Source organism: Eschscholzia californica, unplaced genomic scaffold (genome assembly GCF_041429995.1).
Source record: "Eschscholzia californica isolate CP2 unplaced genomic scaffold, dmEscCali1.0.p SCAF_2, whole genome shotgun sequence".
Taxonomy (NCBI): Eukaryota; Viridiplantae; Streptophyta; class Magnoliopsida; order Ranunculales; family Papaveraceae; genus Eschscholzia; species Eschscholzia californica.
In genome coordinates, this window is record NW_028238309.1 from 50,343,981 (window position 1) to 50,361,685 (window position 17,705).

The following is a 17,705-nucleotide window of genomic DNA, read 5'->3' on the forward strand; positions in this document are numbered from 1 at the left end:
TGTACAGAAAATTGAATAATCATTTTACTTAACACAAATTTTCAGTAACCAAACATTTCGTGTGCATGGTCATGTGGAAATACGAAAGAGTTCAATGTGTTTTATTAACAAGTAAACTATCAGTCCATGTGGGTTAGATACGGAAAACTTAATGAAGGGACCCATGTTGTGTACAAGAAATCAACTGGTTTACCACTACTATTTGTTTTTCCTGTACACATAAAATTTCGTGGGTATTTCTTCTGTGTACAGTATACAACTTTATGAAACAGAACAATGTACAGGAAATAACTTTTTGTACTAGGAATAAGTTTATGAACCAGAAAAAATTACAATTTTCAGTTACATACGTTTTCCTAGGGCTCATTCTTCTTGAGACCTGTTCATCCAGAGCTGTTTGCGATCTGCTAGATCGAGGTTCATCAAATGTTACTCTCTTAGCTGTTTTCGTTTGCGTAATAGCCTTCATCATCTGCCCAAAACAAAGAAATATCATACATTAAGTTATTTTAGAACTTGTATGATTTTTTAGTAGCAAAAATTTGAACATTAGGGTTTATTTGAACAAAAAAATAACAGACCCCATATCTGATAAAACCCAAATTTTTGTTTATGATATAGCGAAAGGAAAAAAAGCATACCTTTGATTGATCAAAAATCTGAGGGAATGAATAAGGTTTCTTTCTGCAACTTCCTTCTTCAACAAATAAGGATAGTGGCTGTCATTTGGAACTGAGATCAGGTGAAATAATTTATTTATTTTTCGGGTTCTCTTCTTCAATGGGTGGTGGTTTTCGGCTTCTCTTCTTTAATGGCTGGTGGTTTTCGGCTTCTCTTCTTTAATGGCTGGTGGTTTTTTGGAGTTAAACATTCGGTTTTGAGAGAGAGAACGGTTTTGGAGAGATGTTTTGGTGTAAAGAAAGTGATTTGAATAGGCATGGGAGAGAAATTTATGGGGGATGTGACAAACCAGCTGCAACGTTCTGATCCATCACTTCATGAAGCACACAAGTTTTGAAATTTTCGCGCGTTCCAAATTTCAGTGGCATCTTTCGTAGATTTGATAGGAACTCACGAGTGTTGCAGTAATTTCCTCTAGGGTTCTGGCGCATTTGGACCCCTTTTACATATTCGGTTATGATTGGGCTGGGTCCTTATTTTCGGTCCATTTTTTCACCTGTCGTCCATTCCCTCTTTTATCTATATATTGTAATAATAATCTTGTGTTAGTAACATATGTGTTCTTTGAAGCAAAAAAAAAAATTATTAAGGGACGGGAAACCGAATAACTTAGATTTATGGGTGCCTTTTTTATGAAAAGGAGATGCCCTTAGTAGCAACTGGCAAGCAGGCCCGGCCCTGGCCCAAAGCGAGCCACCACATTTTTGGGGCCACATTTTAAGGGGGTGCCTGTAGTACAGTCTACTGATTAAAGTTTTCAAGCTGGCCCAGCACGGATTTAACCGAAGCGAGCGGTCAGGTTGGGCTGGTCTTATGCTTTTACTTCTTTTTCAACAAATGGGACCCACCAGATTTTGACTTTTTTCAACAAATTGACTCTAATTTGAGTATTTGACTCATGTCTTTTTTTTAACTAGTGTTCTTTGTGTAGCTCTCCTCACTCCATCAATCCATCTCCACTTCTTGTCTCTCCTTTCTCTCCAAGCCACTTTCTCTGTTTATCCCCATGTTCATCTCTCTACGATTTTATTGGTGCGTGTTTAGTTATGTTATTATCTATTACAATATTAGTCATCATTTCATTAGATTTATTACATTAGTGTTCATTGTAGTTATTGTGTGCAATATGCTAGTTACAATATCTCGAGCTTTACTTAATAATTTTCGTCCTACGTGTGTGAAGACGAGTTTAGCGAAGTTGGTCTCATATGTGTATCCTTCGTTGTGCGAGGAGTCTTCCTTTCCAATCCTTGCAAGTGAGTTCCGTGAGATTGGCGATTAATGCATTGTCATATAAGTATCTTGTTTCCGTTATTAAGAATTTTGTTTTCATTTGACTTCTAAATATATTATGTAACGGTAGATCACGCTTCTTAAGTACTACATGTAGTTTGGGAATTAGATTTACCTCATGCTTTTAAGTCATTGATGCCTAAAGTCAGATTGGTCTGGAAAAACCAACAACAAAATCGCCCAAATATCATCTGGTACTATTTTAGCATCACAAAAAGGTGCACCCATATTTGCTGGCTAACTAGTGCGATGTATGGATTTAGAATTAAGTTGATAGAAATTATGATGTATGGGTTTTTGAATGATGTAAGAGATGTTTGGTATCTACGTAGATTTTATAGAATGGGCTCCGGATCGACCTAGGTCCATGAGGGTCTAAGGTGAAATTTGAATTTGTACGGGCCTCCTTTTTGGACTTCGCTTCGGGCCACTACAAAGTCAGGGCCGGCCCTGCTGGCAAGTACTATCACTGATATCAACAACCTCTTTCTTTCTCTGTCTAGAATCAGCTTCTCTCTCTCTCTCTCTCTGTCTCCTCGGTGTCGTATTCAAATTGCTCCCAACTTCCACCGCTACTATCCACATAAACAACAAATTCGGAACAAAATAATAATTTATTCAAAAAAATTTGGACTTTCCAAATCTGTATTGAAGTCAACTGAATCATGTTCCTCTGGATTTTATTAGTATTTCTAAGCCACTCATATAGTGTTATCACTACCCAGCTGGTTTATCAGAAATGGGAGGAAGCAGAGAAGATGATAAGAATAATAACCTTGTTTTCGCCATTAATGGTGAAGATGAATACTCTTTATTACATGTATTTAATTTCGCAAATGACGACAAGTAGTTCGTGGCATTTGATAAATCTACAGAATATTGAAATTAAAATCTCAAGATGCAATTCAATAGTATTTTGATGGGGCTCAAACTAGTGAATTCTAAAGAGTAAACCGTGTTTCATGTTCTAGTTGATAAACAATTCATAGCATGGAACTTTGGTTTACGAACAAATCAAAGTTCTTATAATTCTTTTGTGGATCAATTTTACATTTTTCCTAATGAACTTCCATGATCTTGATCCTTTTGAGCTGATCACATGTTGAAACTATTTGTACAGGTCATGTAATAGTTTGTTCGTTGAACTTTTAATACTATGCCTTAATTTCGCTAACTATCAAGTAATCCAAGAAAGAGCTTAAAAGCACAATAATTTATTTTTGTATAGCATATGATGTATGATATTTTATCCATGGTGCCCCCAATTACAATGTAGTTTTATCTTTTTGTAAGAATTGGTTTTGCATCTTCGAATATACCGCACGCGTTGGGAGAGCAGTGCCACCCCCTCTATGAATATTTCTCTTTAGTTTTATCTCTCCTATGTTAGGAGGACTGAGGGGTCATCTGAGGGACAAACGGAATAGAAAAGAGATATGGAATCAAGGAGAGGAGGGAGAGAAAATGCCATCCTAACTTGTCGTCTCTATTATTAATGCGAAGGGAGGGAGGGAGCTAGGAGTGCTGAAGAGTTTTTTGTGTCAAACAAGTGAAGAAGGTGAATGCCGAGCAATCTAAGGCCGTAGAATAGCTAGGTTCTGCGAGAATAGTCCCTCCCACACAGGGGAAAAGTAATCTAATAACCAAGAATATATTGTCTAGGTCCTTTTCAATTATTGTTTTGAGGTGGATGCCCACAAATTTACCAAACGCATCATCATAAGTCTTTGCAGAGGGAAGTGAAGATGAGTCTGAGCATTCAAAAGAGCGAAGAACAATTGTCGTTGGACCACTAATGCTTCTGTGAGAGGAGGTTTCAAGATTATAGGCGGTTTAGAATGGGTAGTTTCCAAAAGATGGCTATTGGCGGTTTAGGCTTGATGGCGGTTTCAATTTGGTTTCCCAAATTGGATGGTTTCCCAAATTGGATGGTTTCCAAATTGGATGGTTTCCAAATTGGATTCAATTTGTGTGGCATAATGGTCGGCTTATATAATTATAAATAGGGGGTCTTAGAGTGATTCTAAACATCAACCAACACAACTACTCAACAACAACTTTTCTTTAGAGAGCTAGAGAGAGAGAGCAAGAGTGAGAGAAATTTTTCATAGTTTTTGAGCGGTGTTAAATTTCTCGGTCGTCGAAGATTTAGTATAGAAGGTTATTACTATACGGTACCATCTAGGGACGAACTTGCGGGTTGTGTGAGTCGTCTTCATCTATCCTTCAATAAAGATTTCTTGTTCGCCCGAGGACGTAGGCTTTAAAGCCGAACCTCGTTAAATTCTGTTCGCATATTTGATTTTGACTTAGCTTTTCGATTAATCTTCATAATCGGATCAATTTCTAGGATAGGTTCGATAGCTTCCGCGACTTTTAGTTATAACAATTGGTACCAGAGCCTTGTTGAGATTAAACGAAGAAGAAGATGGGATCGAGAAGTGGTACGGTCAAAGCAGGGAAATATGAGATAGAGAAGTTCAATGGGAAAAACGATTTTTCTTATTGGCGGATGCAGATGAAGAATCTGTTAATCTCGTAGAAATTACACAAGACGTTGACGGGAAAGAAACCAGGAGATATGTCAGATGAGGATTGGGAGGAGTTAGATCTCGAAGCACGGGCTACCATTATGTTGTGTCTTGAGAGGGACGTGGCGTTCCTAGTAGACGGAGAAACAACGGCGGCGGGTGTGTGGTTAAAACTAGAAAGAAGTTTCATGACAAAAACTTTAACGAATCGGGTCTACTTAAAATCCAAATTATTCACATGTAGAATGGAAGAGGGTTCTTCTATTCAGGAATATGTGAATAGGTTTGACAGGATTATCTCAAATTTGAAGGATATTGATGTTAAGGTTGAGGATGAGGACCAAGCCCTCATATTGTTACTTTCATTGCCTAAATCCTATGAGAACCTTTTTCAAACTTTGATGCTTGTTGGTAATAGTCTAAGCATGGAAGAGACGAGAAATTCGCTATTAGCGGATGACCTTCGTAAGGTTGCTACTAGCAGTATGGCGTCGGGTGGAGTAGACAAGGATCAAGCACAAGGGTTGTTTGTAACGAGGGGGAGGAGTAATGAAAGGGGAAAGGGAAAGGGCGGGAAATCTAGATCCAAATCTAGAGGCTCTTTCAAGAAAACGTGCTTTAGTTGTGGTGAGTTTGGCCACTTTAAAGCGGCTTGTCCAAAGAGAAAGTTGAAGCAAAAGAACGAAGGCTACAAGGAGAAACAAGAGATGCAAGAGGCGGGATATGTGTCAGAAGAGGCGGACGAATGTTTCTCGGTGACAGAGGTGTCTGAGAAGATCTTCGATAAGTGGATGCTTGATTCAGGGGCGTCACACCATATGTGCCCAAATAGGGAGTGGTTTACTACCTATAGGAGTATAGATGGTGGTACAGTTATACTGGGTGATGATAGTATATGTAAAACTGTGGGACTCGGAACAATACGGATCAAGATGCACGATGGAGTGGTGAGAACATTGACGGACGTAAGACACATACCCGATTTGCGGAAAAATCTAATTTCCCTTGGTGTGTTGGAGCGGAACGGCTGTAAGATAATTATAGAGAATGGCTCCATAAGAGTCGTTAAGGGTTCTTTGGTGGTAATGAGAGGTACTCGTTACGTTAATTTATACAAACTTTTGGGGACAACAATTACTGGAGATGTAGCGGTAGGAATCAGTGGAAGGGATCCAACGGCTAGTACGAGGCTTTGGCATATGCGCCTTGGGCATATGTCAGAAAAGGGTCTATCTCTGATGTGCGGGAAAGGCTTGTTGAAGGACATGAAGAAGCCTTGCATGGAGTTTTGTGAGCATTGTGTGTTCGGGAAGGCACACAGGGTGACGTTCTCTACAAGCAAGCACAGGAGCAAAGAGGTATTAGACTACGTACATACCGATGTCTGGGGACCGGCAAAGTTACCTTCCAAGGGTGGTTCCAGGTATTTTGTTACATTCGTTGATGATCATTCGAGATTTGTCTGGCTTTATTTTCTGAAGCATAAGAATGAGGTATTCAACACGTTCCTGGTGTGGAAAGCAATGGTTGAGAACAAAACTGGTCGAAAGCTGAAGACGTTAAGGTCGGATAATGGGACCGAGTACACGGATGGGGCATTCAAGGAGTTTTGTAATCAGGAAGGCATTGTGAGGCACTGGACAGTAGTAAACACACCTCAGCAGAATGGAGTCGCAGAGAGATTGAACCGTACACTACTTGAGAAGGCTAGATGTATGCGCTCCAATTCGGGACTAGGCGTAGAATGGTGGGCAGAATCTGTTGCTACAGCTTGTTATATTGTGAACAGGTCTCCACATTCTTCTTTAGATGGCGGCATACCTTACGAGGTGTGGTCAGGTGAACATGCAGATTACGGGAGACTTAAGGTTTTCGGTTGTACGGCCTATTACCATGTTAAAGGTAACAAACTTGACAATAGAGCAAAGAAGGCAATTTTCTTAGGATATGCTACAGGAGTCAAGGGTTATCGGCTATGGTGTACGGAAGACAAGAAGTTTGTAATCAGTAGAGATGTGGTATTTGATGAGTCATCTATTGTAGCTATGGCGAAAGCTACGGTGCCTAGTTGTGGTGATGTTGGGTCTACTAAAGCTCAAGTAGTGGAAGTAGAAGCCGAAGACCAACTGGTTTCTAGGAATCATGATCAGGTGGAGCATCAGGATAATACTCAGGATGAGGAAATTGATGAACCCGATCATAAGGAGGTTCAAGGAGAAGGTACACAAGTTTTACAACAACAACAGCAGGATGTTTCGGTACACACTAGGCCGAAACGGTTATATAAGCCGGTACAGAGGTTAGGGTCAGACAAACCTCTTAGGCATTACGGGCAGGCAAATGTGGTTGAATATGCACTCTCGGTGGAAGACGACGAGCCGGTCACCTTCAAACAAGCTATCACCGCGGCGGAAAGAGAGAGTTGGTTGGTTGCTATGCAAGAAGAGATGGAGTCTCTTCACAAGAACCAGACATGGGAGGTTGTCCCATTGCCCGAAGGTAAGTCTGTTATTGGTTGTAAATGGGTGTACAAGAAGAAAGAGGATTCTTCCGAAATCAAGGGTACAAGGTATAAGGCAAGACTAGTGGCCAAGGGTTATGCACAGAAAGAAGGGGTCGACTACAATGAGATTTTCTCACCGGTCGTGAAACATACTTCTATTCGGGTGCTATTGAGTATTGTTGCTCACAGGGATCTTGAGCTGGAACAACTCGATGTTAAAACCGCCTTCTTGCACGGTGATTTGGAAGAAGAAATTTATATGGCTCAACCTGAGGGATACAAGGTTGAGGGCAAAGAAAATCAAGTATGTCGCTTGAGGAAATCTCTTTACAGATTGAAACAATCCCCTCGCCAATGGTACAAACGATTTGATTTTTTCATGCGAAAGCATGGTTTTCGCAGAAGTGACTATGATTGTTGTGTATACATCAAGAAGCTTCGCGAAGGTGACTTTATTTATCTCCTTTTGTATGTGGATGACATGCTTATTGCTTCTCGAAGCATGGTGGAGATAAATAAGTTGAAATCTCAACTCAGTCAAGAGTTTGAGATTAAGACATGGGCGCTGCAAAGAAGATACTGGGAATGGAGATTAAGAGAGAGCGGTCAAGTAAGAAACTGTACTTGAATCAGAAAGGTTACATCGAACGAGTAGTTTCTCGGTTCGGGATGCAGAATGCGAAGGCGGTGTCAACACCTTTGGCACCACACTTCAGGCTCTCGGAAAAACAATCTCCCACTACTACGGTGGAGAAGGATCATATGGATTGTGTACCGTATGCTAGTGCAGTTGGCAGTTTGATGTACGCTATGGTGTGTACTCGTCCAGATATTTCACAGGCGGTCAGTGTGGTTAGCAGGTTTATGGCAAACCCGGGGAAAACACATTGGGAAGCTGTGAAGTGGGTCTTGAGGTACTTGAAGGGTACCATTGATACGGGTTTGTGCTTTGGTGGAGACACATGTCAGGTAAGCGGTTATGTTGACTCAGATTATGCTGGCGATCTAGATAGAAGACGATCTACTACTGGTTATGTATTTAGGGTACATGGTGCTCCAGTTAGTTGGCGATCGATGTTACAATCTACAGTTGCGTTATCTACTACGGAGGCCGAGTATATGGCTATGGCCGAGGGTGTGAAGGAAGCATTGTGGTTGTGGGGTCTTCTGGATGATCTAGGGATTAAGCAAGAGTGCGTGGATGTATGGTGTGATAGTCAAAGTGCGATCCACTTGGCGAAGAATCAGGTTCACCATGCTCGCACTAAGCATATCGATGTCAGGTATCACTTTGTACGAGATGTCATAGAGGAAGGTGATGTTTCTCTCATGAAGGTACACACATATGAGAATCCCGCGGATATGTTGACTAAAGTGGTGACGTGTAGCAAGTTTCAGCATTGCCTGGAATTGCTGCAAATCGGCTCGTGCTAAGTTGCCCGAAAGGGCGTAATGGCGACAAGGTAATCTTTATGTGAAGGGTTGGTCGAACTACGGTAGGCTTGATCCTGTAAAAGGGTACGTAGGCAACCATGGTCATATGGTGCAGTCAGATGAAGTTACAAGAAGCAGATATATCTTACAAGGAGTATCCTGGTGTTCGTCCAAAATTTGAAGAGTATCAAATTGTGTACGAGGTGGAGAATTGTGAGAGGAGGTTTCAAGATTATAGGCGGTTTAGAATGGGTAGTTTCCAAAAGATGGCTATTGGCGGTTTAGGCTTGATGGCGGTTTCAATTTGGTTTCCCAAATTGGATGGTTTCCCAAATTGGATGGTTTCCAAATTGGATGGTTTCCAAATTGGATTCAATTTGTGTGGCATAATGGTCGGCTTATATAATTATAAATAGGGGTCTTAGAGTGATTCTAAACATCAACCAACACAACTACTCAACAACAACTTTTCTTTAGAGAGCTAGAGAGAGAGCAAGAGTGAGAGAAATTTTTCATAGTTTTTGAGCGGTGTTAAATTTCTCGGTCGTCGAAGATTTAGTATAGAAGGTTATTACTATACGGTACCATCTAGGGACGAACTTGCGGGTTGTGTGAGTCGTCTTCATCTATCCTTCAATAAAGATTTCTTGTTCGCCCGAGGACGTAGGCTTTAAAGCCGAACCTCGTTAAATTCTGTTCGCATATTTGATTTTGACTTAGCTTTTCGATTAATCTTCATAATCGGATCAATTTCTAGGATAGGTTCGATAGCTTCCGCGACTTTTAGTTATAACAGCTTCAGTTGAGGATATTGAGGGTTAAGTTTAGGAAGTTCTTTTAGTACGGAAGTATTAAGTTTATACTTTATACACAAAGAAGTATAGAACATGTAAACCTTGGTCTTTGGCAAATACTACAGTCAAGAGAACCAGGAAGATAGAGAAATTAAATACAAACATGGGTATCAAATTCACACGTAATGAATCCAAAATCAAGGGTGAGTTTTTTTGGTGGTCAGACTATTTTTCTTTCAGTGAGAGCTGATCATGTAGTCAAGACTTCGATCGAGTAGGTTTACTCTGGTTAGATGTGGCGCAATTGGGTGGTTGACCCGTTTATTGGTTTTAATATATTGATTATATAAAAATGCAAATTTTTTCTTAAAATTTAAGTTGGTCAGAGAGATATAGTTGATAAAAGAACTTGTCAATTATGAATATCTTGTGCGGATAGATGATGGATTTGAAGTTTTAGAGCATCTCCAATGCGAAAGTATAAAAAACTCTAATTGTCCCATGTGTTGAGTCTCAATTGGGAGTCTCTTTACTGTATGACACAACTGAAATTTTCAATTTAAAAGGAAGCTGAAATGCAACATTCGGAAAACTTAAAACTTATACTTAATTTTCTAGGTGGATAATTTTCTTTGTAATATCGAGTGGAAATTGAGGTCGTCAAGAGGTCAGAAACTCAAATATTGAGTATCTTTTTGAGGCATCTTATAATTAAATGTTGACACATGCTAACTTATAACATTTGAGTTGCTATGTTGGGGATGTGCCGGTTACAAACAAGTCATCAAACCCCAACTAATGTAATTACAGAAAAAAATGAAGAAACCTATCACAACATGAAGAAGGAAAGGCTCATTCTAGTTAAGATTGGTCTGTTATTTGAATCGTTCTTACCGGTTACCATATCGATACATATTTGCAAACTACCATGTGCAAAATTTAAAGAGGTTTTGTATCATAGAAGTAATGAACCCAAAATAAGCATGTCTCCAAGATTGCTTCCATAGTAACACCCCACAGAAACCCCAAAAACCTGTTACAAATCCCAGTCCTGCACTTATATAAAACCACTTCGTCTAAAGCCAATCATCCTCCTCATCTTGTTTTCGTCCACCATATCCGGGCAGCTGAGCTTGTTCATCGCCTTTGCAGTTCTCGAGTGGAATACCACAGAGTTCAGGGTTGCCAACATAACTCAGTTCAGTAAAGCTTTGTAATTGGGTACTAGAAGGAATCTTCCCTGACAAGTTATTATATGACAAGTTCAAGTGATTCCGAGAATTCAAATTTGTAATGCTTTGAGGAATTACACCCGAAAGTTTGTTTCTTGAGAAATCAAGAGATTCCAATGTGCTCATCTTCCCTATTTTGGTTGGAATCTTTCCTGTAAAATGATTCTCAGATAAGTTCAAAAATCGTAACTCATGAAGTGTTGTTAGATCTTGAGGAATCTCTCCGGATAAGTTGTTTCCAGATAGATCCATGGTTGTAACAAGCCCAAGAGTGTTTCCATACGCATATTCCTTTCCATTTGTCACAAGTGAAACAGTTTCTCCATTTTCCGCAAAGTAGATGGGAATATAGTTTATCTGATTTTTTTACTTCAAAGCCATGGCACTTAAGTTGCTGAAACATCTTGGAACTGATCCGGATAAGTTGTTATGAGCGATATCCAGTATTCGTAGTGAAGTAAGGTTACAAAGTGCTTCTGGAATACCACCACTGAACTTATTTAGACGCAACCTAAGAAGTATAAGCCCTGCAAAGTCAGCTCCCAGCCATGTTGATATGCTTCCACTGAATTTATTTTCACCAAGATCAATCGCTATTAACTTGGTACAGTTTCGCAATAACTGAGGTAGTTCACCGGATAAAGAGTTATTACCCAAATGCAAGGATAGTAATCTAAATAAAGAACCAATAGAGCTTGGAATTTTTTTTGTTAACTTATTACTTTCCAAGTTTAGCAATGACAGATAGGATGAGTTAAACAAACATTCTGGAATCTCTCCAAACAGGGCATTGTTTGAGAGATCAAGATATTTTAATGTACACATTTCACCAAACTTTGGATGACACCGGAAAGAGGAAATAGGACCGGGTAAGAAGTTGTGAGAAAGATCTAGTACTGAAACATTAGATACACGAGGTAGTTGGCCGTTAAAATAGTTGGAAGTCAAGTTAACTAATGCATGAGTAGAACTAAATTTCAATAACTTTGGTAATTCTCCAGTGAGACTATTGTGGCCTAGATTCAAGTAATTCATTTGAGAAGACATGTTCCAAAACCAAGTAGGAACTGTACCTGAAATTCTTGTGTTGGATAAATCAATATACTCTAATTCCTTTTGTGTTTTTAACCATTTGGGAAATCCAGATCCTATGTGACAATTTCTGAATGATAATATTTCGAGTTGAAAAGGAGGTTCCCAAACAGAGCTCAACTTCAAATCAACTGAATCAATATACAACACTTTTAGTCTTCGGAGATTGGCGAAGTTAGCTTCAGTTACAACGCCCTGTAATTCATTTCCATCAAGGAATAAAACCCTTAATAATGATAATCTTCCTAACGACGAGGGAATTGAACCAAAAAATGAGTTATCATAGAGATAGAGGTATTCGAGATTCTGTAATTTTCCCAATTGCTCAGGCAAAGGGCCAGAAAGTTTGTTACGTGATAAATACAACGACTTCAAACTACTGGTGATACATCCAGATGAATTTACCAAAAATCCAGATATATCTCCAAGAAGTTTGTTTGCTCCCAAGTCTAATTTCTGCAAGTGGCATAGATTCATGGGCAGTAGAAGCTGCTGCAAAATTTTCTTCGAGATTTAACCAAAGTTCCCGAGAAGATGATGTTCCAACGACATATGGAATCACCGAGTCAGAGAGAGTAGAATTCAACCATATGAGTAAGGTCTGGTCCTCCTCAACCCATTTAATATACTCTTGATTGATAATGTTGGTTTGTCTATTTTCCTCATTAATAAATTGAGGTGGACATAACCTAGATCCATCAATGAGATCATATACTCTGAATTTCTTAAGCACTGGTAAGAATAGACTCTTCCATGCTAGATAATTGTCAGATTGTAGCTTAATAGGTATAACATTACCCATTGTATTGATTGACAATGATGTTATCCTAGGAGCCTCCATTAAAAATTAAAAAACTTGAAGAAAGGAAAAAAAAAATTGCAAAGAGAACTGTGAAAAAAAAAACTCTATATTGTGAGTGGCTCGGATACCATAGTAGAGTAATTCTCATTGTATTATTGAATGGAAACAATGCTTTTATATAGGCAATGTGATTAGGATTTACATATGGAAAGATTGTGTAAAGATTAGGATATACACAGAAAATATTGCTACAATATATATAATATATATTATATATATTGCTACAATATATATAATATATATTATTAACCTACTCCTATGCTATTATAGATTTCCTAAGGTATTTGGTATCTCCCCTTCAAGCTCATGATTAAAGCTTAAATCGATGTTCTTGATTGAAGTCAAATAACCAATATCGATCTTCTGAAATCGGTCCGTGGAAATAATTCCAACTTAGATCAAGTTCTTCAAGTCTAGTAAGATTATATAACCATGCAGGTAATGAAGAATTAAAATTGTTATCAGAAAGATCGAGAATTGAAAGAGATGTAAAGTTTATGTGTGGAAGAGTTGGTAGTGTGGATGAATCTAGATTACAATAAGCAAGACGTAACTCGACTAAGGATGGGAGCATGTTAATCACATGTAGCCACTTATGACTTACCCTACTCAGGTTCAAACGACTCATGTCAAGATGTTGGAGAGAAGAAAGATGAGAGAGCCATTGAATATCACTAACATCTAGCTGGTGGTTGCCACGAATATCAAGAGAATGAAGATTGGATAAGTTTCCAAGTTCCGGAGGAATAATTCCACCAAAATATGTTCCTCGTAGATTGAGATACCTCAAATTATGGAGGGACCCCAAGAAAGAAGGTAACTGAATACCATCAAAATCATTCAAACTTAAGTTCAAATGACTTAAATATTTTAGTTCAAGCAGAGAAGAATTTAATTTACCACCTAGTGATGAGTGTTGAAGATGAAGTTCAACAACGTTTCCCGTTTTCGGATTGCAAAACACTCCTGTCCAATTGCAACATTCGTTACCATCCCAAGTAGATAATATATTCTTCTCATAATAACTATTTCCATTTTCATCATAATATGAAGTATTTTCATATTTTAAATCTGCTCCGAAGGCCAACAAAGCTTGTCTCTCCCTTTCCTTACAAACAAAACCAAAACTGAACTTGTTGTAATCTGGTATGAATAAGCAAAATGCAGCAAAAAAGATCATTAGAGAAATAGATCTCGACTCCATTATTAAGTACTAAACATCAAAACCTAAAGACCTTCTCTGTTTTCAAATTGAATTGTCAATATATATATATATATATATACAAACACACACAAAATCTAAAGACCTTCTCTCTGTAATCAGTCTCAAGACTCGGCTTTCTGTACAACCACTCAATTCATCGTGGGGCGTAAGATCTTAAGATGTTATGGCCACAAAGAGAGTAATAAATAAGTATGGGTCCATTGAAACTTCCAAAGATTGGGACAATAAAATTAGTCGGAGACTTTTCTCAAGTCTTCAGACTTTTCTACCTTGTTAAGTTTGATTTCAGAACATCTCTGTGTACTTTTCTATACAATGAAGTTAAAGATGTAAGTAATCCAGATCTTAAAGATGAACATAACGAGGTTGAACTTATGCAACATAGTTTATTCTCTTCTAAAACAACATATGTTGAACAATCTACCTTCAAATTTGGACTGAGTGTTAGGGCAATATAAGAGCATATACATGATACATGCCAACGGTTCTTTTGTCAGAAATGGCAGCAGTGAACGGTTGTTTTGGATGCAAATTGACTTAGTTTGAATGAGACTTTTCAAAGACGATTGATAAATTTTCTGCACAACCAGTTGATGTGTGGAGCTCAATTAATATTTTAGTTGATGAATTATCTCCTAACTTATTTTAATTGTAATTTGTGTTTTTTTGTGGTTTGATTTTCTTCCTTGCATTATCTTAATAGAGAGTCCATAACAGAAGTAAAGAGGAGCGTGTTTGAACGGGCGCTACGCGTGCAATGTGCACCTTTAACAAGCATCGGCCCTCCAACAGTGGTGAGATAAATAAAAATTGTCCTCCAAACTATGAACTTCAATATAAGAGTGCCTCTAAAGTCAGTACATATTAAATTTTAAGCTATTCATTTGAGGCGACTGTAAGAGTAAGACCTAGCCATTACTCCTCAAAAACCAATTTCTTCTTTTGTTACTCTTTCAAACCACTTTCTTCACCCTTAAGAAAAGCATGAAACGTAAATTAAGACACAATTAGGCCAGGCGTGTTGGAAGGGCTTTACCTGTGTAGTTGCCCCTCAAACAACTTAAAAAAGTTGAGTTGATAACAAAAAAATATGGAAGCTTTAACTTTTCATGAAAAAATGTGATGTGGTATGCTTGCAAGTTTATCTCTGTGCCTCCAACTCCTTTTGTTATGTTGGAATCATTATAACCAGAACTACTAATAAAATAGTAAATGTTAACTATGATCAACGAATTATGTAGCTTAGTTGTTATCCTTATGAATTTCAGAATCAACACTCGTCGTCTCCATCTTGTTTGGAAACATTATTTCTAGATGTACACTTGATCTAGTGTTTAATTCTTTTGAGTGCACGAGTCTTTTGCTTGATTAATGAAACAAAAATGCTTTGTCATATTAGAGAAAAGATGCATCTCGTGATATATTATTTTGGTTCGATTAAGAGATTATCAAGATGATAAAGCTGACGCTATTTTAAAATATATCCATAGTGACGTAGCTACTTTTCAAGAGTAAGATATCAAATAAGATTTAGGGTTTTCAACCTGTCTCATGAAATGGTGATGATTATATGTCAAACTTGAAGAGCAAGATAGTTGATAAGATTAATGGTTTTTTATTTGTCTGATTGAAGAAGTCGTTTCATACCCTGTATCAAATTCCTGCTGAAAACTTCGAAGATCTTGGTAGTCATTTTTTTTTTATGATTTTAATGAACAATCTTCAGTTCAGTTTTGTTGGAAATAAAACTAGACAAAAGAAGAAGGAGATGCCTAAAACTCTTTACTCTATTAACTTTCTTTCTCACTACTTACTTGAAACAAACTACAAACTTGGGTATTTATAGATGTCCAAGTTAATACTAAATTATTTCTAAGTAAATGCAAAAAACTCTTGACTTTCTAAATACCATAACATAAGTAACTACTAATATAATAATACTATGACTTAAATATTTTAATCCACCATTATCTTCAACTAAAAGCAATTGATTCCAATTTTAATTTGGCTTAATATCCATCAATGCCTCCCATAAACCAAATTTTCTTGTAACTCCCATACTTGCAATATTTCTCTTGAAAGCTTCTCCACTCAAAGGCTTTGTGAACACACCTGCCAATTGATCATTCCTCATGTGACCTGAATAATTTTATCATTAACAAGCTCCCGTAGAAAATGATATTTGAGCGAATATGCTTTGTTCTTCCATGAAGTAATGGATCCTTAGTGACAGCAATACTTGAACTATTATCACAAAACAATGTTGTTGGAACAACTTGTTCATGCTTTACACTTTCCAAAAGACCTCGTAACCAGACAATTTGACATCCCGCCAAAGCTGCAGCTATATATTCAGATTCTGTTGTAGACAGAGAAACAACGGGTTGTTTCTTTGAACACCATGAAATTGGGCCGCTACCAAGACTAAAAACATAACCTAAAGTACTTTGCTATCATCCAAACTCCCTGCCAAATCACTATCTGTATAGCCAACAAGATTAACAGAAATATTTGCTTCATAAAAAATGCCATAGTCAATTGTACCTTTCACATATCGTAAAATTCTTTTTGGTGCCTCCCAGTGAGTAGAATATGGTTTTTCCATAAATCTACTAACCAAACTTACCGCAAACATAATATCTGGTCTTGTAGCAGTCAAATACATTAAATTTCCAACCAAACTTCGGAACATGGTGGAATCAACAATTTTTCCTTCCCCCTCTTTGCTTAACTTCAAACCTGTAATACACGGACTTAAAACTGGATTCGCATCTTCCATTCTGAATTTTTTTAATATTTCTTTTGCATACCTTTCTTATGAAATAAAAATTCCTTTATCAGATTGATGAATCTTCTATACCAAGAAAGTGATGCATTTTTCCCAACTCTGTCATCACATACTCATTTACCATAGACAATTTAAAATCATCTAACATCTTCAAGCTATTTCCAGTAAAAATTAGATCATCAACATAAAGACTTACAATGATGAAATTTTGTGAACTCTCCATGATGTAGAGAGTGTGCTCATATGGACATTTTTTAAACTCATTTTCTTCAAAGTAAGAATTAAGTCGATGATACCAAGCTCTTGGTGACTGCTTCAACCCATAAAGAGCCTTCTTCAACTTGTATACTTTCTCTTCTTTTCCGTTCTTTATAAAACTAAGAGATTGTTCAACATAGACCTCTTCATTAAGCACACCATTCAAAAATGCAGATTTTACATCTATTTGGAAGATGCTCCAATTGTTTTGAGCTGCAAGAGATATAATCAGACGAACCGTATCAAGTCTAGAGACAGGAGAAAATACCTCAGTATAATCTTCTCCTTCTTTTTGTTTATAACCTTTTGCTACAAGCCTAACCTTGTACTTGTTAATAGAGCCATCTGAATTAATCTTTGTTTTATAGACCCATTTCACACCAATTAAATTCTTGTTTGGACGCAAATCAGTAAGCTCCCATGTTTCACTTTTTTCAATTGATTTTATTTCTTCATCCATGGCTATTTGCCACTTTTCTTCTTTAGGTGCTTCATCATAGGAAATTGGATCTTCACCTGCAAAGAAAGCAAAAAATATACCATTATCTGGATCAATAGGATTAGTTGAGTCATAAATTTCCCTCAAGCTCCTTGTCTTCCTTGATGATGTACTTTGAGATGAATCATCATTTGATTGAATATTAAAAGATGAAGGGATTTCACTACCATTCTCATCATCAATTATAGACCAATTAGGATCCTCACTTTTTGATTCAAAAGTACCACTTTCATCAAATCGAACATTTTGATTAATCACTATTTTGTTTGCTTCTGGATTGTATAATTTATAAGCTTTGCTCCTCTCACTATAGCCTACAAAAATACATTTTTCTGATTTATCATCCAATTTTTTCTTAGTGCATCTGGAATGTGTGCATAAGCAACACAATCAAAAGTTCTCAAATGACCAACATTCGGCTTAACACCATACCATGCTTCATGATGTTTATCGAACAGTTTGATCGAGGAGAAGGTCTAGGAATATTTTCTTCAATGTGAATTTCCTTCTTTT

At 37.5% G+C, this 17,705-nt stretch overlaps 1 protein-coding gene across 1 annotated transcript; it reads right to left on the reverse strand.

Annotated features, from left to right (window-relative positions):
* Positions 1-10,312: 10,312 nt before the first annotated feature.
* LOC147558729 (receptor-like protein EIX2) lies at positions 10,313-13,626 on the reverse strand. Its single transcript, XM_086659093.1, has 3 exons — positions 13,027-13,626; positions 10,880-11,089; positions 10,313-10,825 (listed from the first exon to the last, which is right to left on the reverse strand). Exons 1-3 carry the CDS (start codon positions 13,624-13,626, stop codon positions 10,313-10,315), a joined length of 1,323 nt encoding a protein of 440 aa, XP_086515219.1.
* Between the last annotated feature and the right edge of the window lie 4,079 nt (positions 13,627-17,705).